General features: G+C 40.2%; 1 protein-coding gene across 1 annotated transcript; it reads left to right on the top strand.

The window, feature by feature from the left end:
• Positions 1-2539: 2539 nt before the first annotated feature.
• On the top strand, positions 2540-25568 carry SLC17A8 (solute carrier family 17 member 8). The gene is made up of 12 exons (XM_079994618.1): positions 2540-2730; positions 8441-8687; positions 9829-9947; positions 12610-12724; positions 15050-15137; positions 16953-17039; positions 17510-17646; positions 19387-19536; positions 20418-20550; positions 22065-22175; positions 22269-22396; positions 23685-25568. Exons 1-12 carry the CDS (start codon positions 2630-2632, stop codon positions 24021-24023), a joined length of 1755 nt encoding a protein of 584 aa, XP_079850744.1. The 5' UTR covers positions 2540-2629; the 3' UTR covers positions 24024-25568.
• The last annotated feature ends 1509 nt before the right edge of the window (positions 25569-27077 follow it).

Genomic DNA, 27077 nt, shown 5'->3' with positions numbered 1-27077 from the left:
GTCTCTCGAGACAGACGGATGCCAACAATATAGACACCATAAATGCTGTTACTGAACCTGTCCTATCTTAAAGGCTGTGGTAGATAATCCTACCCATCTTTTGGTGTCATGGTTAATGAGGCCAACAACTAGGAATGGCTATATAATGTCTTTCCAAGCTGAAAAACCATACATCACTGAAGTTGGGAAGGAGCAAAAGTCAACATCAGGATGCTACACTCCCTATTCATTCAATATATACTGTATCCCAGCCCACATTAACCCTCCAACAACAAAATTAAATTACCACATCTGACTGTCGCTCCCTCTCTTCTTCTTTAAAGTCAACCTTCATAAAGATGGCTTAGATGGGTTTTAAGAGGATACCCAGAATGTACAGCAGATCAGAAGAAGCCACCTATAAGGCCTCTCTGTGAACACCTGGTGCCCTGTCAGCACATTGTCAATAAGGATAAGAGCCAAACTGGCCATACTGAAGCCCACAACTAGGAAGTGAGGGCAGTAGCCCTCTTCTGCCACTGTTTCCCAGAAACCAGTGTCCCGTGCACAGCGGAATGATGAGGAGTACGTGCCACATACTCTATATTACTTTATTTACACTTCAAAGCTGGTAGGTTACAGAAAAACATCTTGCCTCTGCCAGAGCAGAGAAAGCATCCTCTCTCCTCTAAAGCACGGAGAGAACAGAGTGTGAACAGAGAAAAACAGGAAACCAGTGTACGTCACATCCAGTCTCCTTTCCCGTGGGAAAACCCAACAGCACAGACTGTGGAATGTAAACACCTGTCTCGTGACAAGCACTTCGCTGCACAGTGAAGAGAGCAGAAACCAACAGTATTCAGTGGCTTGCTACTTCTGATCCTGGCGACAGTATGGCCAGCATATCATGGATGCTTTAGCTGAGAATCATGCATTGCAGGGGATTGGACTAGATGAGCCTTTCTGTACAGTTCTTTGATTCTATGTCTTGTCCCCTCGTGAATTTGTCAAATTCCCTTTTAAATCACTCTCAATTTACGCCCATCACCGTATCTTGTGGAAGCAAATCCCAAATTAATTTTAGAGGTTGTAATGCAATATTATCAATACCACAACTCCCCTTAAAATTTCTTTTTCTTGGTTAAGAAAATTGCTTAGCCCTAGTGAATATAAGTATGCCTGAAGTGCTTTGAAAGGGCCATGACTCACCATGATAATGATAAGTTAAGAGTGCAAGAACCTCTTCAATCCTCCTTGCCCTTAGTCAGTAATGTAACAGCAGCAGCTGTTCTTAGCTTCAGCTTATCAGTCAGTTTGCTTATCCTGCTTACGACCCCATTTCTTGATTCCTACCCCCAATTACTTGTACAGTGGTAACTCGGTTTAAGAACAGTTTAAAGGTTAAGAACAGACCTCCAGAATGAATTAAGTTTGTAACCAGAGGTACCACTGTATGGCACCATGAGTAAAGACAAAATTTGGTGCCCCTCCAGACCTCCATATAAATATAGGCTTGTTGTTGCTGCTGCTGCTGCTGTTGCTGCTGCTGCTGCTGCTGCTGTTGTTGTTGTTTTGTGCCCCCTTGACTCAGCACTCTATGCAGTGGAGCACTGCCCTAAATCCAGTGTTGAGTTTGGCATATTAAGAACTTGAATTAATTGAACCTAGAGCTATGGGTCCTTATTTGACCTTAAGAGAGCACAGTTGGTTGAGCTAGTGCTTCAACTTTTGACCCACCCCTGTATTTTCTACAGGAGGTGCACTTTTGTTAAGACTAGCAACTCCAATAATAAGTATAATAAGATTAGAGGTAAACACACAATGTGACCAGTTCAGAAAAAGAAGCAGATTTCTGTTTTTATAACTCGCTTTCTGATTATAGTAAACAGATAAATAAGTAAATAAATGACCCATGTGTTCTTGTTTGGATTAATGCAAATAACTACTCACACAGCGTTTTAAAGCAATTCTGTTTCTGTGTTTTTAGACAGAGCTACTAATGATGTCAATCATAAATGACATGCCTAGGGTGACTACATTTCCAAGAGACCAACAAAAGCTGTTTGTTGGGGGGTTGGGGTACAGAGGAAGTCTGAGAGTAAAATGGAGCTACAAGTCCATGTCCTGTGACAGGGAGAATGTATAAATGTTTAATAAAGTTTGCTGTGGATGAGATCTATTAATAAGCTTGAGTGGCCAGAGGGACAGGTATTGTGTTCGTTACTATAGCATCACCTCGCACAGGATCTGTGTGAGAGAGACGGCAGAAGAAAGCTGGGAGAGAGGATGAGCAAGTTATAGTGTGTTTCAGTCGGGTGCACCAGCTGAAGCACCAGGTCCAGCGTTTCTAACCTCCAGGTGTAGCCCTTTGTTCTTTAATGATGATCAGCCACGGAACAACAATAGATGAAAAACAGAGCCACTACAATTCTGCTTGAGCTATTGGCACTTCTGAGGAGACTCTGCTCAAATCTTCACTCTGACGGATATTTTGGAGTATTAACATTGTGTGGATCATCCGGTCGTCGTACCAGGGATAACAGAAAAAAAAATAGAGGAAAGCACTGAGGCAGGCTACTAAAGTCTGGGGGAAACTGGCGATGACAGCAAACAAAATGTTCCATTAAAGGATTTATTTAAGGAAGACAAGATGCCTTTTGAAGTGTTTAACTCATTAAGGGAGAGGTTTTTAAAGCCTGGGAAGGAAGAGGTGAAGAATACTGTGAGTGATTCACTGGGACACTTCCAAAGGTAAAAACTTAATGTAAACTTCAAAAATGTAAGCAAATAAAGTTTAGGTTTAAATTTGGAAAGGAAATTTGTAAGGATAATTCAATAAGCAGCATATGCAAGGAACTGTACCTTAGTAACAAAGTAATGGGATAAAACACACACACACAGCCCCACTATAAAATATGAGCTGCTAAAATATGAAATAATTGCAAAATAGGTCTAGTGTTAAGCATTTTAAATATTGTTGATAAAACTTAGACAAAGCTGATTTAATGCTAAATAATATCCAGAAAGAGAACCAAAGGAAAATAAAATATCAATAAAAAGAACTAGCTGAAATAAAAGAAACATATACTGAAAATAAATGTGAAAATTTCATGTGGTTTTATATCTATACCATGTGTCTAAATTTATATCCATGTCATGTTTTAGAGACATAGAGGTGAAACATAGAGCACAATTCAAAAATTGTAGCTTGTGTAAAACTGAAATTGCAAAAGTGACCATGAATCTGATTAAACTCTTTGATCTTCTGATGCATGTAGCTAGATAGTCCAACTTTACTTGATTTTGTCAGTACAGGTGTACTTAGGATCGTAACCAGCATCAATTTAAATGCAAGCTTTTTAGCTTAACTGGATTATGTCTGTTTGTCTATAATATGCTTGGATATGTTAAAAATTGGCAGCCATTTAAAAGTTTATAAGAGAAAAACCATAGGGGTGAAAGTGCAGAAATTCACAATATTCACATTGTTTCAAATACACGAATTTCCTGAGGGGCAGCTGTTTCAGTTTGTCGCAGTAAAAACAACAGAGTGTTGTCCCACTTTAAAGACTAACAAGTTTATCATTAATCTTCCAAAAAATTGAAAGATTCAGACAGTTAGACTTTTCTTTTACCAGCCAAATAATCAACTGATGTATTGTCATGGGGAGCATATCATTTTTGCAAAACAGCACAATTATTTGTTAATAATAAAGATTCTCTTTATGTATTTATTTATGTCATTTCTATGTTATCCCCAAACAATAAAGTCTCTGGGAAGCTTCCAATTTTTTACAAAACCACTAACAGGACTCATTTAGTGTACACACACACACACACACATTATAATATACTATTATATTATCATTTATGTAGCTTGCAATGCTATCGAGGTTGCAAACCTGAGATGAAGCATCTCTAAAGACAACAGATCTACTTCTGAAGAAACATGCATTGGTTCATGCTGCTCATGTATAATGACTTATTCATACTTTCTGAATGTACAGATATAGGACTTGTAGTTTTCTGTTTCATCCTGGGTAGCCAACTTATCACATATCTTACTTTCTTGTAAACTATTTTAAAAGAGCCAAACAACCCACCATCTGTAGATATATAATAAACTGCAATATCATTTTTGAATTTTATTACAGGCAAAGCTTTAAACAAATAAACCTTTAAGAGATGCCTCTTCTCAGATAATATATTTCTGTGACATGTTAGAACAGGTAGATGAAAATTTCAGAAATAAAATGAAAGATGAAATAAGGAGCATTTATCACTCAAAATCATGCTTTGATCTGGTTAAGGTGTTTGTCTTTTAAAATAAGACCTGTTAAACTATAAAGACATCATAAGCAGTTAAAGATATTAATATAGTATATGCTATTAAATGTAAAAACTGCTAGAGTTCCTAGGATTATTTTGAAGCTTTCCCAGTTTTTCTTCATAAATATTGTTAGGAAGATATGTTATGAGGAAGATATTTTTTCATTGGCCAAGGACATTTGGTCAATATACCTTCATACACCTACAGGTTTCCTTCATACACCTACAGATTTCCTGCTTTATCATATTACATGTTGATGTCAAAAGTGAGCTGACGTCAAAAGTGAGCTGACAGTAAATTAATATAAATCTATGAATTATTGACAAAGGTATCTCCAGTAGGTAGGATGAGTAGGTCATACTCTGGCTATTTTGATACCCTTGCAAAAAATTTAAATGGTACTCAGCTCTGCACTGGTTCATTCATTGCTTTGATGGTATAAAGTAACTCATTGTACGGTTTTCAAACTTCTGCTCCATTTCCAGTCAGCCAGAAAACCTGTTGTTGGGTCTCTCTTCTATAACCTTTGCACCAATAAATCCATCTATTCCATGTACTTTTAAGTCCCAGTAGATTCCTGCTGCTTAGGCCCTCTCATTGTCTCTGCCTGAAGCAATGCTCCCTACATTGCATCAAACCCGTATATTTTCTTTAATGCTCTAATTTCTGTGTAGCAAAACAAGAAGCATCAAAGCAACCTAGAAAGAAAAAGTCACTCCCATTTGCTGCAACAAAACTGGTCCTATAAAGTGCTGATCTAGATAGTCACCTATCTTGAATTTGAATTCAATAATAATGAGGCAGATTGTTTTGGTTGACAATTGTGCATTTAATAGTTTGAAATTATTTAAAGAAGTATTGTATTTTATGACTGCATTAAAATCCTTATAGCTCTAATCAGAATTAGCCAACATGGTGCCCTCCAGATGTTTTTGACTGCACTTTCCATTATATCTGATCATTAGCAATGCTAGTTAGTACTGATAAGCATCCAGCAACATCTGGAAGGCAGCATGGTGGTTACCCTGGGAGGGATCAAACAGAGTCTCCACAGGCAATCAAGAGTCAAGGCAAAGTATACTCAAACCCATCCATGGTGGAGAAAACCCATCACAAGACAGTAAATAAATGATAGAGAAGTGCATCTTTGGAGAAGATAGGTGCTTAGCGCTTGCCATTTGAGTATCATGCATGGGGGGGGAGGCATAAATTAAAAAGGACCCTCCTCATGAGCCCTTGGTAGACGAGAGAAGCATCATGTTGTGTATTGGAAGGTGATTAAGATGTCTTGTCCCTTTCCTAGAGCAAGACAACTTGAGCACCACAATTTGGTTTTGTGAGTTAACTCAGATGGGTACATGTTTTACACATTTTTAACTGCTGGACAAGAAATCACCATGTTTTCAGCTAGATTGAGTACTGGTCCCTGAATCTGAAAACCACATTCAGGTTACCTCATGAAAAGTCTCATTTAATGGCATTAGAAAACATGGGTTACTTCTGTATAGAGCTTCCCAAACTGCTATGCCTAGAAACAATGCAATGTTGGTATTTTACATGGATTAGATACCATCTTGTCCTTTGCCTCAGGAACAAAATATCTTGGGCCAACCCTGAGAAGGTATGTATACACATGGCCGTGGTGGGTGGTTTGTATACAGTGGGATAAGGGGGAAATATAACGCAGAAAGTATGCACAAATACAATTATGTTCTTTACGGTGGCCATTCAAAAAGTTGTTGATAAGAACACAACTAGCTGCTCGGGAAATTGTAGGTGGGTGGCTCATTTGATCTGGGAGGGGGTGTTCAGTCCCCCTCAGAAGCCATTAGGGCCTCCAAAGTCAATGAAGCCATCTTCAGCCCCTTCTGGACTGCACTCCTTCTAAATGTTCAGGTTTGCCATCTAGGGGTGTTATTAGATCTGGCCTTGTCTTTGGAGGTTATGTTGCTTCTCTTCACATCCCTTTTAACTTTTGCATTGTGTCATATTTTTATTATGTCATATTATAAGACTGAAAGCATGTGAGCAAAGTATTTTCTACTGATGACCTTGTTCCTGGAAGAGGCCATGGAAAGGAGTAAGTGGTAATTTGAAGAAGGGCTTCATGAATTGTTAAACCACTTTGGCAACAAGGTATTGCCCCTGCAAGTCCACAATTCTTTTTCCCAGAGACATCTCACACCAAACATGCCTCCCAGTTGCAGCTGTGGTGGCAAAGGCATGTCTAGCTCAATAAATGCAAGACCAGTGTAGCAAGATAAGAAAAGTTCTGAATTACTGCAGGAAAGGAGAAAACAGGAGGTGGTAAACATCACTTGAGAGTTCCAGAAAGCTCAAGGGTAGCCCAGATGGCAATCTAAATATCCCTGTCAGTTCTTCTCCTCACTTGACCTAACTGCTATTGCTTACAGAATTAATTATGAGGAGGCAATTATTTCAGTCAAGATGAAGAAGAATGTATCTGAACAGATAAACTGATTTGTACCTAATTAGGAGAAACCCTCTATGGCCAAGAGCACTGTGGTTTGTGACAGATGTTCAGCTATTGCCATGCCAGGCAAACTTTTTCATCTGATTTCTGATGCCAGGTGCATTTGCAATAGAAGTCTATGAGCCTGCATAATGCTGTCAGAATAGTACCCCCAACATTCTCTTGAAACCATGGGTGATATTCAGTTGGGTTGGTGCACAAACAAAATGGACTTCTGCTCATGCAGCTGGGCTTCTGGTGCAACTTGCAAGCTGCTTTGGAGGGTTGGAGGACACCTCTGGAGCAGGTTTGTCAGTGGGGAAGGAAGAGGAGGAACTGCAAGGGAAAGAAAAGAAAGAGGAACTACTGCACAAATTGAAGTCTATCTGTTTATGCACCAACACAATGGATTTCATCAAATCCCTTTGGGAATAAAGCAGGCCAAAAGGGAGTGGCTGTAGTGAGATCCAAAACTAGCATATTTGAAGGTTAGATTGCAGGTCCTCATAACAGAAATAACTAAGCGCACAGAACTTGCTGGATTGTGTCTCATTGTTTTGATGGCTGCGTATGCATATATATATATAAAGAGAGAGAGAGGGATGCGGGTGGCGCTGTGGGTTAAACCACAGAGCCTAGGGTTTGCTGATCAGAAGGTCGGCAGTTCAAATCCCCGTGACGGGGTGAGCGCCTGTTGCTCGGTCCCTGCTCCTGCCAACCTAGCAGTTCGAAAGCACAAAGTGCGAGTAGATAAATAGGGAAGGTAAACGGCGTTTCCGTGTGCTGCTCTGGTTTTGCCAGAAGCGACTTAGTCATGCTGGCGACATGACCCGTAAGCTGTACGCCGGCTCCCTCGGCCAATAAAGCAAGATGAGCACCGCAACCCCAGAGTTGGACACGACTGGACCTAATGGTCAGGGGTCCCTTTACCCTTTACCTTTATGCATACACACACACACACACACACACACACACACACACACACACACTGCTGTTAGCCCTCTTGAATTTATTAAATGAAATGCAGGAAAGAATGCATGTTTCTTTATTTGAAAGAAATGTTTCAAATAAATTAATACAGACTTAGTTTTTTTCTGAGGCATAAAATCTCCTTTGGAAGTGGGGAGGACGGACCTGTTCTTTTTAAAAGCAGACCATTTTTTATTTCCAAAGTAGGTTTGCAAAGTCTCTTACACACACTTCCCAAGTTCCCAACCATAGCTGATTGCCATCCACTTGCGAAATGCTTGGAATCAGCACAGCCTTTGGTCCAAGCCCTGTCTTTACCTGTCTCTCATGTGATGTCACAAATGATATCAGGTGTAGAGCAAGTGGGAATGGCTTGGCCAAAACAGCTGCACAGGCAAAATGGGGAAGTCTAATTAGGCCTATGGGTTGGATGTTTTTCATCCATAGTTACCATGATGTGTGAATGGGCCTGAGACGAACCTGACAGCTGCCCCAGTATTTCTCTGAAATCTTCAAGGCCTTATGCAAAACCCCCAGCTGCTTTCTGTCACATGCTCCGGTTACAATTAATTGGGAACAGCTAACGTGGGAATGTAATTGTAGCAGCTAATCAGCATATTACTTCAACTACCCATCAACAGCTTGTCCTAAGAACATCTTTTTACTTTTACTTTTTTTAACATCTTCAGAAAAATTGATGGAACCAACCAAGAAGAAGATAACATTGAACTGAACGAAGAAGGCAGGCCTGTGCAGGCCGTGAGGAAACCTTTATTTGACTGCTATTGCTGTGGACTTCCCAAACGTTACATCATTGCCATCATGAGTGGCTTGGGGTTTTGCATTTCTTTTGGAATTCGATGCAATCTTGGTGTTGCCATAGTGGAAATGGTTAACAACAGCACAATCTATGTCAATGGAAAGCCAGAGATTGAGGTGAGTAGGGACATATGTTCTTTGATACAGAGAAATGACATCCCCATTTAGCTGGGAAGACTATGTAAGAAAATCTAATATTTTAGGTTTATAGGTTAATTTCTAACAAGAATAGACTTTATTTGTGTAGCCGACAGGCCATAGCATCAAAGGACAAACACCGACAAAAATACATTACGAATATAGTTACCATAAAATCTTATGACCAATTAAAACCCTAGGTAGAAGCTGGATTAGACTATGTAAGAAATCTGTATGCCAGATCAGATGTTTGAAAGATGATAGCTAAGCGCTTTCATTTTTGTATGGGTATTCAGATAGTATAAGGACTCGTCCATGCTTCTGCTTGTCTTCTACCTAGAAAGCATGGGTCAGAGAGGTTTTTCCTTTGCCTCATGGCTTTCCCCTGGAAAACCCACACTAAATAGGAACAAATATGCAATATGCGGAAATACCCAATTACCAGTTGTTCTAATTCAGCGTGAAAGAGCTGAATAATAGGTGAGGCTGCTATCCTAGGCACACTTACCTAGAAGTAAGTACCACTGAACACAGTGGTACCTACTTCCAAGTAAAGAAGTATATGATTGAAATGTAAATATGATAATTATAGGGCCCACAATTATAGGTGACAGAGATGTGTGTGCTTTGCCAGAGTTGTGGAACAAGCAACCCACATTAAACCAGCTTGCCTATTCAGGTAGATGATCCACCCTTGTTAAAACTTTTTAAATAGCTAAGATTTTGCTTTTCTCTTCTGTCTCCAATCTATGGTTGTGGTCAGTAAAATATTTCGCATGGTATGCCTCAAATAAACAAAAGCAAATCTTGTTAAATGGGACTTGTATTGTGCATTTAATGATATCTTTCTAAATGAAAAAAACTTTAGAAGGGAAATTATATAATGGCCCTTATAATATTTGATAATTTAACTGCACCTCAACTAACTGATGAAAAGGCAGTTGCAAAGTGACACAGACAAGATCATTTTCATAGCTTTTGGAAAGACAAAATTCCACAAATTTTGGTTCAGCGCTCTGCATGATATTGCAACTCCAAAGTGAGTGCAGGCAATCATGTGACAAAATGTATCTTCTAAACATTGGTGTGCAAATTTCATATGTATATGTCTTATTTGTAGAAAGCACAATTCAACTGGGATCCAGAAACAGTAGGACTTATTCATGGCTCATTTTTCTGGGGTTACATTGTAACACAAATTCCAGGAGGCTTCATTGCAAATAAACTTGCAGCTAACAGGTATGATAAGATAATATGATGTAATAAAGTAATTACTACAATTTTATATGTTATCTAATGCCGTATTTTTTAAATCCAAGTTTTATTTCATGAACTCCACAGTAGTTTTAGCAACTGGGAACTGTTTGTGAACTTACACAATGAATGTGATGATGATACTATCTGTGACATTAAAAGGCAGAAGTATACTAGTTTCTATTTAATTTTAATGATTGTGTCTAAGATGAAGGTATTCTGCTCCTTGTGTAATAAGCCCTGGATGTCAACTTAATGAAAGGAAAGCCATTTCAGTTGCTCATCTAACTAGAGAACATAATTCTAAATACACAGTGATCTTTACAAATAAAAGGGTCTACATTTCCTACTGTTAATCTTATCAAAATAAAGAGATATAAACTCATCCACAGAGGGATAGAATGACTTGGGGGCTGTATTTATGTATGGCCATTTGTGGAGCAGAGTTGTACTGTATATATCTAATCAGATTCCCACTGTCCAGCACTCAATTTTGGTCCTTGCTCAGGATGAATCCTGAACCCAGTAAGGCTAGATACTGGCTGTTGGAATATCTTTTGACCAAGATATCTAGTTGGCACTGAATCACCTATGCCACTTTGCCAACCTGCTGTCTTCCAGATGTTTTGGACTACAATCCCCATCCACCTGCACTGGCTGGTGATAATGGGAGTTGTAGTCCAAAACACTAGGAAGGCAGGTGGTTGGCAAAAGCTAATCTATCCTATATACGCATTGAACAAAGCACAACTTAACAGTAGCAGTTGGCAAGGGTGTCAATGTCTGTCATAGCCAGCGCCTTTGCAGCTTATTGGGAGGGTGAGGTGGCAGTGAGGTTGTCATGGTTCAAACACACCAGCAGTGCCAATCCAGCCAGTGCCTATGCACTGTGCTGACCTTATCCTCCAGCCGTACCCCTGGTAAGCCTCAGCAACAGGAGATCAGGCAAGTGCTGCTGGCCACCAAGTATTGCAACTCAAAAATAATATTCTGAGAACAACTTGGCTTCAGGTTAAAAAACTTATTTTGTCTTATGGCAATTGCAAAAGGTTAAGAATCTATTTAAAATCACAGTTTAGTCTACATTCTACAAGGCATTTAATTGTCTGGTATTTGGTAATAAAAGGACGAGGAATGTGACACACGTGAATATTGTCTTTCAAGAACAGAGTCTTATTGATCAACATCATACATAATTTAAGAACAGATTTCATGCTGGCAACTTCTCATCATTTCTGGATTGTCGAAAGCCACCTCATGAACAAATTAAAAGCTGTTTTTTAGGGTGATTCCCCACACTATTTGATTTCTACATGGAAGGCATTTTGATGTAGGAATTAAATATGTAAACTGTGTGAAGATGGTTAAGTGCAAAGGGTGGCTTTTAATACATTTTGCTCAGTGTAGAGCCAACTGAAATTAATAATCATGACTAAGTTAGGTCCATTAATTTCTACTCTGAATAAAACTTGAATGTCACTCAGTGTGTGTTCTTCTGCATGTACAAGGAAGCAATGGCCAAATAAAATCCAATATAAAATAATTGCAAAAAAAGCCTTTTTTGTATTTAATATTCCAAAACTGAACAGTAATAATTTTGTACAGAAAATAACTTGCCTTCTACACCCTTTCACAAGCCATAACTAAATAAATTAATTTAATCCTGCTGAAAACTCCATATTCAGTGAGTAATAGTTAAAAAGATCATAGATGTTGAAACATCTTTTGTCGATGAGTTGTTGTAATCTTATTCCTTAAGAATTCTAACTGCATTTTATTCAATATTGCTTTTGAAAAGAACATCAGTGTGGCTTGCTGTCACCTCACATGACTAAAGCCCATGCCCAGTTTCCTGTGGATTTGCAGATAGTTCGTTTTTTGTGAGATTATGGTTTTTGCACTCATTTTAAGAAAACAGGAAGCTGCCATCTTAGGTCAGACTCTTTGTCAATTTATCCCAGCATCTTCTACTGACTGGCTGACAGTGGGGTCTCTGGTACTTTAGACATATGCCTTTCCTGTCACCTGCTAACCCATCCTTGAGATTTCCTGGGATTTAAACTTGAATATTGAGCATGCAAACCAGCCCCCATGTACTTTATTGCTGAGGCACAGTGAAGAGCCATCTACAACGTCTTCTGAAGAGCTTGACATGTTCAGGTTTTAGAACAAGATTACTTAATTCTGAAGTTTGCCAGATTAATATATTGAACTAATCACAAAATTTTATCCACCATAAGAATGTGGATCAATGCAAGATGAGTCTTATTCAAATGCAAGTCAAGTAACTCAGATGTGTCCATGTAAAAAATTGACAAAGTCATCCAGGGTCACTGTTTCTGAACATCAGGTCTAAAAGAGAATAATTTTCCTAGAAAGCTTATGAACATAATTCACATATTATATAATTGTGCTGATATAAGTCAAATGATAATTTATGGGCAGGGTGTTCACCCAGACACAGAGAAATCACAAAAGGCTGAATGTAATCCCCCTTCTTTTAGTTTCTGATGGATGACATGGGCTAGCTACGCACCTCTTAAGACTTAAATCATTAACAGCTGTTTAGATTGTTATATATGTTCAATATGTTCAATACGATCTCTTTATAAGATAATAGGGGGAAAATATTGTTCTTTCTTTACAGGGTATTTGGAGCAGCTATTTTCCTAACTTCCATGCTAAATATGTTCATTCCTGCAGCTGCCAGAGTACATTATGGTTGTGTTATGTTTGTAAGAATTTTGCAAGGTCTTGTGGAGGTAGGTATCCAATATATTTGTCTAAGATATTTCTTAAGGGCATATGAAGAGCCAAGATAGATCAGGCCAAAGGCTCATCTCGTTCAGTATCTTAATCTCACAGTGGCCAACCAAATGCCTAGGAGAAGTCTACAACCAGGGTGTGAGGGCAACAACCCTTGCCCCACATGCTTTCCAGCAACTGGTACTCAGAGGCATAGTGTCTGCAATAGTGAAGATGGCACGCAGCCGTAATGACTAGTAGCCATTGATAGGCTTATCAATGAATTTATCCAGCCCTCTCTTGGAAGCCCTTTTAAGATTGGTGGCCATTGCTATCCTATGGCAGCAAATTTTATAGTGCAACCATGCTCTGTGTGAAGCGTGTGACAAAGGTACTTTCTTTTGTCTTTGCTGAATCTTCCAATACTCAACTTCATTAGATGTCCCAACTTCTAGTATAGGAGAGGGAGAAAAACCTTTCTCTAAACACGCTTACATGTCATGCACCATTTTGTACACCTTTATCATGCCCCGCTCACTCCCCCCCAATTAAGAAGCCCCCAATCTTGTGACCTTTTCTCACAGGCGAGTTGCCCCAGCCCCTGCATCATTTTGGTTACCCTTTTCAGGTATAGCAAACAGAACTGCATGCAGCGTTCCAAAGACAGTCACATCAGAGATTTGTATGAGGTCACACGGAACGTTGACTAATTTAGAATGGTTCACAATAGTTTTTAAAGTTTCTGTATGGTAGGTTGTACTTTGCAATCCTCTACATGTTTACTTATAAGTAAGTCCCAGTTGAGCACAGTGCAGCTTGTTCCTTACAAAGGGTGTTTTGGGTTGAATTAGTACTTGACACCAATGTGGCGTAATCATTATATAGCAGATGTTCAACATTACCACAAGTGGGCACTATTTCAAAGTCCTGTTAGCTGCCAGAATAGTGAGGGAAGATTGATTTTGTGGTGGCATCTACCTTGCGAAAACGGTTATATGAGAACCAAACTATATTTGAAGTTCAGTGCTACACTATGCACAAAACTTTAACAGTACTCCAACATAGCTATCCAGTGAAACCTGCACTTTTTTGAATTTTAGGTGGTTGAACTGAGAATGTTCCCCACTCCACCAAACCCAGGGCTGGATTAAGACCTTTAGAGGTTCTAAACACTTAAAAGATTTTGGTGCCCCCCATATATATATAATTCAAAATATAAACAATAATAAATCATAAAATGACATTTTATTTTTCAAACTGAAACAAAACCTACAGTAAAATGGAAAATGTTTATTTTTGTATACTTCCACTTTATACCTGAAAAAATTATCCTACTTTTCTAACAGCAAATCAGATTCTCAAAACTACAGTGGTACCTCAGGTTAAGTACTTAATTCGTTCTGGAGGTCTGTTCTTAACCTGAAACTGTTCTTAACCTGAAGCACCACTTTAGCTAATGGGGCCTCCCACTGCTGCCGTGCCACCAGAGCACAATTTCTGTTCTCATCCTGAAGCAAAGTTCTTAACCTGAAGCACTATTTCTGGGTTAGCGGAGTCTGTAACCTGAAGCGTATGTAACCCGAGGTACTACTGTAATGTTATGTAACGCATCTGCTTCTATACTTAGTTGAGATAAGGCATCCAGCCTGCCTTGTTGCATAGTTGTCCTGTTGGGATTATTAATATACTTCAAATGAGAAAATGAACACTCAGCTGAGCAATTTGTGATAATTAATGTTAAAAATCTGGCAATGGAAAATTTATGTGGTGCCCCCTTTCTCTTGATGCCCTCAGCATGTGCTTATTTTGCTTAATGGTAATCCAGCCTGGCCAAACCTCTTGATTCTGCTTCACCGTAGTGTGGAGTCCCCTGCTTATTAAGATGCAAGTCCTTTTGTGTGAAGTCGGGCTTATTTTATTGTGTATGCATAGAATTACAGTCGTACTTTGGATCCCAAATGCCCTGGAACTCAGACGTTTTGGCTCCTGAACGCCACAAACCCGAAAGTGATAGTTCCGGTTTGTGAACGTTCTTTTGGAAGCCAAATGTCCGACTGGGCTTCCATGGCTTCGGATTCGCTGCAGGAGCTTCTTGCAGCCAATCAGAAACCACACTTTGGTTTTCGAACATTTTGGAGCTTTTTGCAGCCAATCAGAAGCCACAATTTGGTTTTCGAACATTTTGGAATCAGACTTCCAGAACGGATTCCATTCGACTTCCAAGGTACAACTGTACTGCCGTAAAAGAAAAAGAAAAAGTTAGTTGAAGAGGATAAATACTGTGCATACAAGTGATGGAATTAAATTGAAATTGAATGCTTTTTATCTGATACGTTTGCCAGGGGGTGACCTACCCAGCGTGTCATGGAATGTGGAGTAAATGGGCACCTCCACTTGAAAGAAGTAGACTAGCAACCACATCTTTCTGTGGTAAGTTTTCATATATATTTTTGAGAGAAAGTTTGTGTGTACTGTGACTTTAAAGAAAACATAACATTAATTATAAATAATAGGGTCTCAGGTAACTCCTCATTTGAGGGCTTCTGACTGTTTCCATTTCAGGGGTTGAAAGGCATAATCTAGTTCCCTGGAGGAGATCTCTTAATATCCCAAGAATGCATAACCTGTCATCAGTTTCTTTCAAAATGGAGTCAAGGGTAAAAGTCTTATCTGCCATATCTCATTCAAGGGGAATTGTTCCCATTCCCCCTTTCAATTGTGAAAAAAAATAGAAGTATATCTTAGTTCTTCTCTCTCCATTTAAATTCCTCTAATTTTTTACCTTTCCACATTTCTTTGCTAATTCAGATTTTTGCTGGCCTGTTTACCACTCACCCACATACTTAATTTTCAGACATTGTTTTTCTGCTCTGTCTTTTTCTAGTGGCTCCCCGTTTGTGGAATGCTCTCCCCAGCGAGGGTCACCTGGCAAGTTCATTACGTAGCTTTAACTGCTAGGCAAAATAAATAAATAAATCCTCTTCTTCCATACCTCAGGCTAATTAAACAATCTATGGCCTTTTAAACAGTATTATTATTACTTTGTTTGTTGCTGTGTATTTATGTTGTTATGTGTTTTTGTGCTCTTACATTGTAAACCACCCTGTGAGCCTCAGATGAAGTGTGGTATAGAAATTTAATAGATAATAATCTGTCTCTAAGCTCTGGTCTTCTCACTTATACCTCTCTCTGCCTCTTTTGGTATTATCCTGCTAGAATAATCATTCCCCCTCAGTGTCTGAACTGCTTCCCTCTTTTAAGTTCCAGTTTGTTTGCATACAGTGTGAATATTTGACTGAGTGTGCAGATATAGTAAGCTAAAATCTATTTATTTCATTAGGCAACTTGCTGTGTTTGATTTAGTTAATGCTTGAAAAAAGTGGTTGGAAAATACCTTTTAGGTTATACTGCACACATCAAGCATGAATAATCACAAGTTAAACGAGTTCGGTAATGAATTATTCCAAGGGCAACTCCTAGTGAGGTGTTCTCAACATGCCCAACAGTGGTTCATATGTAGGTTAACTCTTCATTAACAAAGTATGAAGCAATGTCAATTGAGGAAAAGAAGAACACCTGAGTCTGTTCATCCCTTAGAATAATTCATTAGCAACACTAGTAAAGGCCAAACTAGAATTTCATGGCTTGTCTATATGAGTTCTCAATATGATTGAAATAACATGTATTTTTTTTTAACCATTCATCACTGGCATCTTATAATCACAAAGTCTATTAAATCATACTCCTTAGAATTGTTTTCCCCCCTGACTTCTTATATTTTACAGTACATTTAGAAACATCTCCCCAAAGGGCTTCTGTCCCTTTAAGACCTCTCAGGATGACATTCCACAAGTGTAAGTTCTCCTCCCATAGTGCTACAGCAATGAGCTGTACCTGCTGAATGCTGCTAACCTTTCTGTTATGTCAGTCATGACCAAACTTGGCCCTCCAGCTGTTTTGGGACTACAATTCCCATCATCCCTGACCACTGGTCCTGTTAGCTAGGCATGATGGGAGTTGTAGTCCCAAAACAGCTGGAGGGCCAAGTTTGGCCATCACTGTGATTACATGCACTGGCATGCACTGTTTAGGACGATTGTAAGTCTCTCCTTTTGTCAACTGGCTATGGTACAGTTTTTCAGCAGAAAAACTGCTGCTGTGAGCTACCTGAATTAATAAATGATTATGAGTTGGAGGTGTTGGAACACAATTATTGACCTATATACACATGCCTTTTATCTGCAGGCTCCTATGCGGGGGCTGTGGTTGCTATGCCACTAGCTGGCGTATTGGTGCAGTACATAGGATGGTCATCTGTCTTTTATATATATGGTAAGTGGTCTAGTGGCAAAAATGAATGCAATTAAAACTGTACAATAAAGTTCTAGACTATTTTAAATATAGCAGTGGTCCAGACTTTTTGGCTCCTTTTTCTTTTTTTAAAGGGGTGGGGTTATTAGTTTAGCTTTATGCTGCATGGGCTTTGAAGACACTTGAACTCAGGACGCAAGGGAGAAATGTGCTAAGAGGAGGGCACGCTTAGCAAATCCACACCGTGATCAACTCCCACCTGGAAACCAATGTCCCCACTGTGGAAGGACGTGTGGGTCCAGAATTGGCCTCCACAGTCACTTACGGACTCATTGTTAAAAATGTTTATGGAAGACAATCTTACTTGGCTACAAGTAATCGCCAAAGAAGAAGATTATTGAAATAATATTGCTAGATGCCTTGACTCTTACATATTGTGCTCAACATGAAGTAGTGTTGACCATTTCATGTTTTCTTGAATTCCTCTGCAGGAATGTTTGGGATTATCTGGTACATGTTCTGGCTGTTGCATGCCTATGAAAGTCCAGCTGTTCACCCAACAATAACCACCGAGGAAAGAACTTACATAGAAACAAGTATAGGAGGAGCCAATCTTGTCAGTGCCAGTGTAAGTTAAAATACTGTAGTATTCATTTTATTTTTTGTTACATTTTCATCCCACCTTTCCTTCAAGGAGCTCAAGGTTGCGTATCTGGTTCTCCTCCTCTTCATTTTTATCCTCTCAACAATCCGGTAAGGTAGGTTAGGTTGAGAGACTGTGACTGGCCTAAAGTCACTCTATGAGTTTTATGGCTGAGTTGGGGATCTGAACCCGTATCCTAGTCCAACACTCTAACCACTATGCCATGCTGGCTGTAGTGCACCTTGTCATTTCTTAGCTGCTTAGTCTTGGCAGATGGTTCATTCTTCAAAACTACTGTACAAACATTTTACAACCCTACCTCATAATTTTGTATGCAATTTCCCTGGTCATTGTTGCAAGTTCTAATGTCAGATTAACACCCCGCTCCTAAACTTTTATGGCCGTGTGTCTTCACTGATATCATTGTAATGTCCCTATATCACTGATGTTGTGTCATATTTTATGCTGATATAGCTGATAATATACCCAGCTTGAAGCTTTTAGTGGTTCCCCCACCCCAAAATGGGTAATTCCAATTTTTAAAGCTGTGTTTTCTTATAGAACCATAGTGCTACAAATGAAAACAACTGTACAATAATGTATGATTTTGCTGTTTTATGGTGTGTGTACAAAGGGACTCTGAGAATGCTTAGAAGTGTGGCATCACTTATTGTCAGCCTTCCAGTTTCTGTGCTCGGGCAAATGTAATAGACCGGAGTACTTCCCCCCTATTTTAGTTTCAAAGCTTTTAGAAAAGTGACTATTCCTCACTTTTCTCATAACATGAAGGTCTGAAAACTTTTTTTTTAATTGAATATCTCGGTATTAAGTATTACATGAGTATGTAAGTCTTACATTACTTACGAAAACCACTGCATAGTGTTTGCATTCTATTGCTGAATTCAGATGTTTTTCAATAAGGTTAAAGATGTAGTCCTAAATACATATACTAGTAAATGAGCCCCACCAGAATTGGCTCACCCAGTAGGGCAGAACCACAGCAGTCATCTCCCTGTAGTGGTAGCAAGGTTGTGTTGCCTGGATGCACCAGTGGAACCAATTCTGCCAGTTCATTGGTGTAGCTCCCACGTTGCCCATCCCCCCAGTAAGTGGCAGTGATGCTGGTACTGGGAGACTATTGTTGTGGCTCTGCTCCACAAGATGAACTACTAAAGGTAAAGGTAAAGGTACTCCTGCCCGTACGGGCCAGTCTTGACAGACTCTGGGGTTGTGCGCCCATCTCACTTAAGAGGCCAGGGGCCAGCGCTGTCCGGAGACACTTCCGGGTCACGTGGCCAGCGTGACATCGCTGCTCTGGCCAGAGCCAGAGCCAGAGCAGCACACGGAAATGCCATTTACCTTCCCGCTGGTAAGCGGTCCCTATTTATCTACTTGCACCCGGAGGTGCTTTCGAACTGCTAGGTTGGCAGGCGCTGGGACCGAGCAGCGGGAGCGCACCCCGCCGCAGGGATTCGAACCGCCGACCTTTCGATCGGCAAGCCCTAGGCGCTGAGGCTTTAGCCCACAGCGCCACCTGTGTCCCCACAAGATGAACTACTACTGAGCCACAATGCACAGTGGAACTTTCTTACTGAGTAAACGCACATTAGGATTGTGTGGTACAATTGATATTAGAGGGGACATTCTTATCAATATAGTTATATAACAGGTGTAACTGCTGCCACACTGCAGATGATTCTTCAAATTGGACATTCTCTCTTCTAGAGATTTAGTACACCATGGAAACAGTTTTTCACTTCAATGCCGGTTTATGCAATCATTGTGGCAAACTTTTGCAGAAGCTGGACTTTCTACTTACTGCTGATAAGTCAGCCTGCTTACTTTGAAGAGGTCTTTGGATTTGCAATAAGTAAGGTATGTGAATGAATCCAAGGTCTGGTGTTGTTGTTTTTAGGACTCTGATGATAAAAATGTGAGAGAGGAAAATATGAATCCCTGTGACCCACGTGTGTGGGGTAAATAACAAAAGAATCTGCTGGGTGCCTGGATTCAAAACATGGGGCATAACACACTCTCCAACAGTAGTGAGCTCCCAGTAGCAGAGTTTAAACACACGAAAGTCAAGCAGCAGTGTAGTGTTAGGAATATAGGTAGTTAGACCCTTTTATCCCATTTAGTTGCATACAGTGGTTGCCCCTTTCTACTCTTCTTGCAACGAACTGCTAAGGCCACACACTGCTAAGTAAGTTAAAAATGCTTTACTTACAGATTCAAAGGTCAGATTTATGAATTTATCCAAGCAGCAGCAAGAAGAACACAGGCAGAATACTCTTGAGTAGAATAAACAGAAAGATAGCTTCAAGCATGTGCTTTAAGTGCTTAGGCACATCTTTCTTGCTTGGTTACATGGCACAGAGAAAGAAAGATCAGGAAGAGAAAGCTTCACTTCATCCCTCATCAGAGAAGATGGGGCTAGGTTGACCGCTTCATGCATGCTAGTTTGACTGCAATTTCCCAGAAAAAAAAATCAGTAAGGTTAAGGATCCTCAGAAGTAGCCATGTTGGATTTCTCCATTTGTATCATTGTTTCATAATCTGGTAACTGATATGGGTATCTCAGTAGAGTCCCAGCCAGGTACTGATTATATCCATCCATTCAAACTCAGCTTTAGCATGAACTGCTCCCAGATCATTCACTGCACTGGTTTGATTGGATAAAGCAGACAAAACTTGGGCACCATTGCATTCATATACATACAGTACACTTCCACAGAATTGTGTGTATTTAATTTCAGGTTGGCCTTTTGTCTGCTGTTCCACATATGGTCATGACCATTATTGTGCCCATTGGAGGGCAGCTGGCTGACCTTTTACGCAGCAGAAGAATTTTAAGCACAACTGCAGTAAGAAAAATAATGAACTGTGGAGGTATGGTTACATTTTATAGATAAAATGTTTGAATTATATGTTACTACCTAACGTAGAAATGTGTGGTGTACAGCTTATTGCGTGTGATTATAGATCAGCTTTGGCACTTGCCAGTGCCAGTGTCTTGGAACAGATGAATTGGGTATTACTGCATGTGCCACATGGATGGGCATTTCCTGTCAAAGAACACTAGCCTTTCAGTGGCTTTCTTGGTTACTGATAGTGGATTGGAGAATGGGACTCATTTGCCAACAGATTTACCACTTTTAACTTTCCTTCTGCATAACTGGGTTGCATAAAGCAACACCATTACTGTCTTTGATTTATATACCTGGATCTGGTTGATGCAGAGCCCCAGAATATGTGAGATGTCAGTCTTGCTACCTACACCTTTTAGTAATTGATTGGACTTTTGCAATAGTGAAACAGGATCACATCACTCTTCCAGAGGCTTGCTTCATACATCACAATAAGTAAAAGTTTAAAATGCATTGTTGTTTAACATGAGCAAGCAGGGTGTTGGTGCACACCTCGCAAAAGTGTACCTCGTTCATTCCTGCCATGCCACAGATGCAACGAGTCAGAGTCATCTGAGCCCAAGCTTGGTTACTACAAATGGTTTGAACAATCTTTAATTACCATTGGTTGTTTCTTATGAGGAAACAAACTACAAGCCCTCATTCAGATGACACAGCAAATCAGACTGCAATTTTACAGTGACAGCAGGAGCAGTGGAGGAGCATTTGAGCTGCGTGCAAACTGGCCAGTGTCAGTCAAGATATGTCATTGGGGTGAAATACAAAATCATTACCTATACTTGCCCAACATATTACTCTTTCAGGACCATCTTTGCAAAGACATATGGGGCATTTATATGGAAAACATCAATGAGAAAACTCAGATAAAAGCTTTCTTAAGATGCTCTTTTAAAGAATATGGAATGTTGAGGTGGGGGAGGCTTGGCTGAATGATATATTGCATCAAAACTAAACCAAAATGGGAGAAAATAATGGGAAAGGGGAGTTGTGTGAAGAGGGGAAAAGAGCTGACAAATACATAGATAAGTGCTAACAGTACGAATAAAAGGTGTGATTTTTTCATAGAGTTACATAGTATACTGGGACATGGGTGGCGCTGTGGGCTAAACCACAGAGCCTAGGACTTGCCGATCAGAAGATTGGCGGTTCGAATCCCCACAACGGGGTGAGCTCCCATTGTTTGGTCCCAGCTCCTGCCAGAAGCGGCTTAGTCATTCTGGCCACATGACCCGGAAGCTGTACGCCGGCTCCCTCAGCTAATAAAGCGAGATGTGAGCTGCAACGCCAGAGTCGGTCACGACTGGACCTAATGGTCAGGGGTCCCTTTACCTTTTTACATAGTATACTGTAAGTTTAGCAACAGAGAAGAGGGATCACAGTGAACAAATAACTCTTCTTCAGTAGTAGTATGGGAACAGAATGTAATATACTGCATTTAATCAGTGAATTGTTTCCCCCCTCTGTTATTTTCTGCAGGTTTTGGAATGGAAGCTACTTTACTTTTGGTAGTTGGCTTCTCTCACACAAGAGGTGTTGCAATCTCTTTCTTGGTTTTAGCAGTAGGCTTCAGTGGATTTGCTATTTCAGGTAAAATGAAAAATATTTTTGGTCTGCTCAAGGCATTTTGTCTGTGACTGAAGAGAGTAGCCCTGCATTGTTGACTAATTTTCTATGTTACAGGATTTAATGTCAACCATTTAGATATTGCGCCCCGGTATGCCAGCATCCTCATGGGCATCTCTAATGGAGTGGGGACACTGTCAGGAATGGTGTGCCCCCTCATCGTTGGTGCAATGACTAAACACAAGGTAAGATGTTTAGATTGTTTTCCCTGGAAATATGTTCAAATGCATTGCAGTGAATTATTACTATAACAGATAAATACCCTTGCCCAGTCCAAACCATCCCCAGTCATTATGAAAAAAGTTATTGACATGTTTAAGGGCTGAGCCTTCACTTCAGTAGGTGTAATTTAGCATTAGTGAATACTTGACGTGCTGGTTGTTGAAAAAGCCTGAATAAAGGAAATATGCTTTTCTCTGATTTTTACTCATGTGTTCTGTTAAAATAGCCCAATAGTAATATGGATAGTGATAAACTGATAAATAGATAGTGATAGACTGATAAATTATCAGTGATAAAAGGTTACAACAGGACATGTCAAGAAAGACTTGACTTCCATGGGATCAGGCCCAGCTGCTGAGGTCCACACACCCCAGCAAAGGACTGACATCTACGCTCTAGGAGCCTGTGCCAGCATTGCTGCTGCCCCTTGCCCCAACTAGGTTTTCCTGCCAACACAAACCCTGTCCCAGGTCATGTCACAGCCTCCCATTTCTCACCCTGCATGGGCCTGGTACTGCTAGGAGCAGGGTCAGGTGGTTGCCATGTTATATAGTGGTACCTCGGGTTACAAACACCTCGGGTTACAAGCACTTCAGGTTACAGACTCCACTAATGCAGAAGTAGTATCTCAGGTTAAGACCTTTACCTCAGGATGAGAACAGAAATCGCATGGTAGTGGCACGGCGGCAGCGGGAGGCCCCATTAGCTAAAGTACCTCAGGTTAAGAATGGTTTCAGGTTAAGAACAGACCTCTGGAATGAATTAAGTTCATAACCAGAGGTACCACTGTATTTCCCAATAAGGACACCAGGAGTTGAATTTTGGAGCATATCACATGATAACTGCCCAAGCAACCACTCAGCTCACATTCCAACAGTCCCAGGGATACCAGGAATTCTGGTCCAGGGAAGGAGTGAGTCACTCATGGCCACAGAACTGCCACAATGCTAAGAAGGCCTATACCAGCACTCTGGGGACGTCTCACGAGTCCTGTGCTGAAAGCCCCACTCAAATCTAATGCTGGACCTGCACCAAATGCTTCTCTGCCATTATAGCAATCCATATTTCTAAGAAATAAAGCAAGTTCTGCTGTGTATTTTGGTAATCCATAGTATCAGAGAAAAATAAATTATTTCAAAATTCAGGTTAGAAAATAGAATGGATAACAGTCACTTCATTTCTCTAACTTCTGGCTTTATTTTGGATTCTTACTACCTGTTGCGAGTAACTTGTCCTATATCATTCCTCCAGACGCGCGAAGAATGGCAAAATGTCTTCCTAATTGCCGCCCTAGTTCACTATAGTGGAGTGATATTTTATGCCATCTTTGCTTCTGGTGAGAAGCAGGAATGGGCTGACCCAGAAAGCTTGAATGAAGAGAAATGTGGAATAATTGACCAAGATGAACTGGCTGAAGAGACTGATCTGAGCAATGAAACCTTCGTTAGCCCGAAGAAAACATATGGTGCTACTGTTCAAGATGACGAATGGCGAAGGAAAGCATTGCAAAAGCAAAAGGGAGTGGTGCAAGATGCAGAAGAAGAGACTTCGTGTCAGTATGAAAATGGGACTTATCAAGATTCATCATAAATCTAACTGTGTATGATTTGTGTGATCGTTACAATCACTGTACGAAACAAAGCAGTATCTATATTTATTTGGTTGGGTTCTTTTTGTAGATAATCATGCCAAATGGCTAGCTGTAAGATATTGTCATTTTCAACTTGTAGTACAGCAAAACTGGGTTCCCAGAAGTCCCTGTGGTAAACTTATGGATTCAGATCTCTGTGTAAAGATCACAGTCCTTTACATCACATGAATTTCCACTAAAGGCAACAAAGTTCTGGATGTACCATGTCACCCTTTAGTAATATAATTATGTTATTGGCTCTTAACACCATGACTACCCAGTCCCTTAGCAGATTCCGCCCCCCCCCCCCGCTCTGTTCATCCCTTTCCGTATGCAACAGAGAATGTATTATGGCAGAGGAGAAAATGAAATGTTTAACCAAAGACTAAATAATTGACAACAAAGGCAATTTGTTAGATACCGTTTTGGGAAACCCACTGGAGAGCTTATTTTACTTCTCAATTTTTAATTGCTGGCAGAGATAACATATGGATCCCGAAGAATGGGATTTATTTATTTTTTAGCCTCTCCAAAATGTATATGTGTGTTATAAATGTTGATGTGTATTATGTCATTGATCCTCAGCAAAGGATGTACAGGTTTGCTTGTTTATTAAAATGGTAATACCCCATTTTTCTATTTTAAAAAATGTCTCCAAGAGAGCTGGAAATATGAAATCAGATAAAACAATTTTAAAATGCAACTAAAGAATAATCAGGAAACAATACAACAGCAAGAACAATCTTTTCAATAACAGTCATTCCAAGCAATACTAAAACCCTGTTCAATTCAAAAGCCCTCTGGAACAAGTCAGGGTTTTACTGCATAGTGCAATTCAAAGGAGAGCAATGATGGGCCAGGCAGGTGCCATGACTGAAAAGGTCCTGCTGTGTACCCACCCACCCCTACTTCAGATGGTGAATGAATATATATCAATTCTTCATATTGGCAGAGGTGGTCTTTAACAGTCTGGGACCAGCTTATCTTTAGGTTCAGAAGGGCCAGCAATTGGCTCTACAAGGTGGAAGGGAAATAGGCAATTTGGGAGCCGAATGCTGTTCTTTGCTTCTGAAATCTACTGTTATATACCGGTACTTGCTTGTAAACTAAAGGCCCAGGCTAATGGAAACTTGCAGCAGGGAACCCACTGAAATCCTTTTGTGCAATTCTTTTGTGCAAGAGAACAGTTGTCCTCTTTAACTCTTACTTATTTCAGTGTAGTTTGCATAGATGATGTTCACTTTAGGCTGGGTCCTATGTATGTTATACAATGTATTTTGAGGAAGCAAACATGTATTATTTAAAAGGGGATCTGCTGGTTATTAAAGTTCTTACAATAATATTTTTAAACCAAGTAGTATGTTTCATATTACTGAAAGGCCTAAATCTTTTCCCACCAACTCTGACAACCACATGGAAAGCATGCTGTATCACTTTCAAATCACTACTGGCTTTTCCAAGGCTCGCAGTGTTTTCTGATTGAAGAATTTCAGTAAATGATGGATTCATTTGTTTTCATGTTATCACTCTCTCAGTAAAATTCAAGTGAAACCATTTTGTCACATTGTGATTCTTATTGACTCTGTCACATTGTGCAATTGTGACATTGTAACAGAAAACAGGAAGCAAGCGTAATCTTTCCATCCCATTGAAATGTTGCTACAATTCCTTCAAGGTTCTTAGTGGGAGGCAGAAAATGGTCAAATTAAGGGTGATTAAATCTGCCTATAACTTTAAATGTTGTTACATATATAGAGTTAGAAATTAATAAAAATGGTAGAATTTAGATAACATTTGGAGTATTGAAGGGAAGATTCCAAGACAATGTAAAAATGCAGGCTAAGCTTCCTTTCCCTGTCAGGGCCTCACCTGGAATAGAGGTTGTTAACATGACAAAAGGTGTTGATGGCCCATCAGAGAGAAATCATTGGGTCTGTGCAAACAGAAATCATGTGCCAAAGTTAGGGGAGGGCATGATGCCACACAGCAAAGATTCTTGGGGAGGAGAAAGGAGGTGCCAGAACTCTGGACAGAGGCCATGCAGGGCCAAAACATCACAACTGGCTGGCTGAAGGCAGGGAGAGAAGCACTGGCATGTCTGGGAATCCAGCGCTGGGCTGCTGTGAAAGAAGGGCTTCTCCTGAGATGTGAATGCTGTGAAATCTCTCTCCACTGAAAGCTTCTGGTGTAAATATGTGTAGAATAAACCATATTTCTTAAAGACACGGGAGTCTCTGCCATGTCTTGATTCCCACCTGGAACACCCTGGAATCTTTGCTACCTGCTTGGCAGAGACTGGGGGTGGCACACAACCTTTGTAGTAGTATATATGTCTGATATTACAGTTGCCATTATTGAACTGGATTTTCCACCCACGATTAAGATACTAGCTGATATCGGATAGATTTAGGGTCAGTCCAGAAGCATTCTTTTGCCTGAGGCAAAAAATGAAACAAGATGGAGCTTCCTATTCCATGTACAGAAGCTGAATGGACTGATCGTTGAGTCTTACTTCAACACTGGTATGTCACAACACACCTGAGGCGAGCAGGCTCTTGGCTTTTGAGCTTAGGTTATCTATCCCAGGGATGCCCAACAGGTTGGTTGGGATCTACTGGTCGATCCCTGGGAGGTTTTGGTAGATCATGGTCGATCGCTGCCTCCTCCATCGGCCCCCCCATCTAGATCGCTATAACAGAAGATGTGAGTTTTCTCAGTGAGGCTGAGTGTCTCCTTAGCGATCTATTGTTGAGCGCCTTTTTTTATTTATTAGAACTGAACCCCCCCCCCAAATAGGACATTCCTCCCTAAGAAAAGCTCAACAACTTGGACCTGAATCCCCCCCCAAAAAAAGGAATGTTCCTCCCTAAAAAAAAGCTCAATAACCCAGGTAGATCACTGCCAGATTTTAATCGTGTGAGTAGATCGCAGTCTCTTGGAAGTTGGACGTCCCTGATCTATCCTTTTTGCCTTGATCTTGAGTGGTCTTTGGCAAGTATCTATTGCTCACCCTC

Source organism: Podarcis cretensis, assembly GCF_951804945.1.
Source record: "Podarcis cretensis genome assembly, chromosome: 10".
NCBI lineage: Eukaryota > Metazoa > Chordata > Lepidosauria > Squamata > Lacertidae > Podarcis > Podarcis cretensis.
This window is presented reverse-complemented; position numbering and strand designations above follow the sequence as displayed.

Excerpts from the sequence above, each read along its gene's own strand:
- SLC17A8 (XM_079994618.1), top strand. The coding sequence starts at position 2,630 with ATGCCTTTTGAAGTGTTTAACTCATTAAGGGAGAGGTTTTTAAAGCCT. Across the intron at positions 17,040-17,509 it reads ATCTGTCTTTTATATATATG|GAATGTTTGGGATTATCTGG; the intron begins GTAAGTGGTCTA and ends ATTCCTCTGCAG. Across the intron at positions 20,551-22,064 it reads AAAAATAATGAACTGTGGAG|GTTTTGGAATGGAAGCTACT; the intron begins GTATGGTTACAT and ends TATTTTCTGCAG.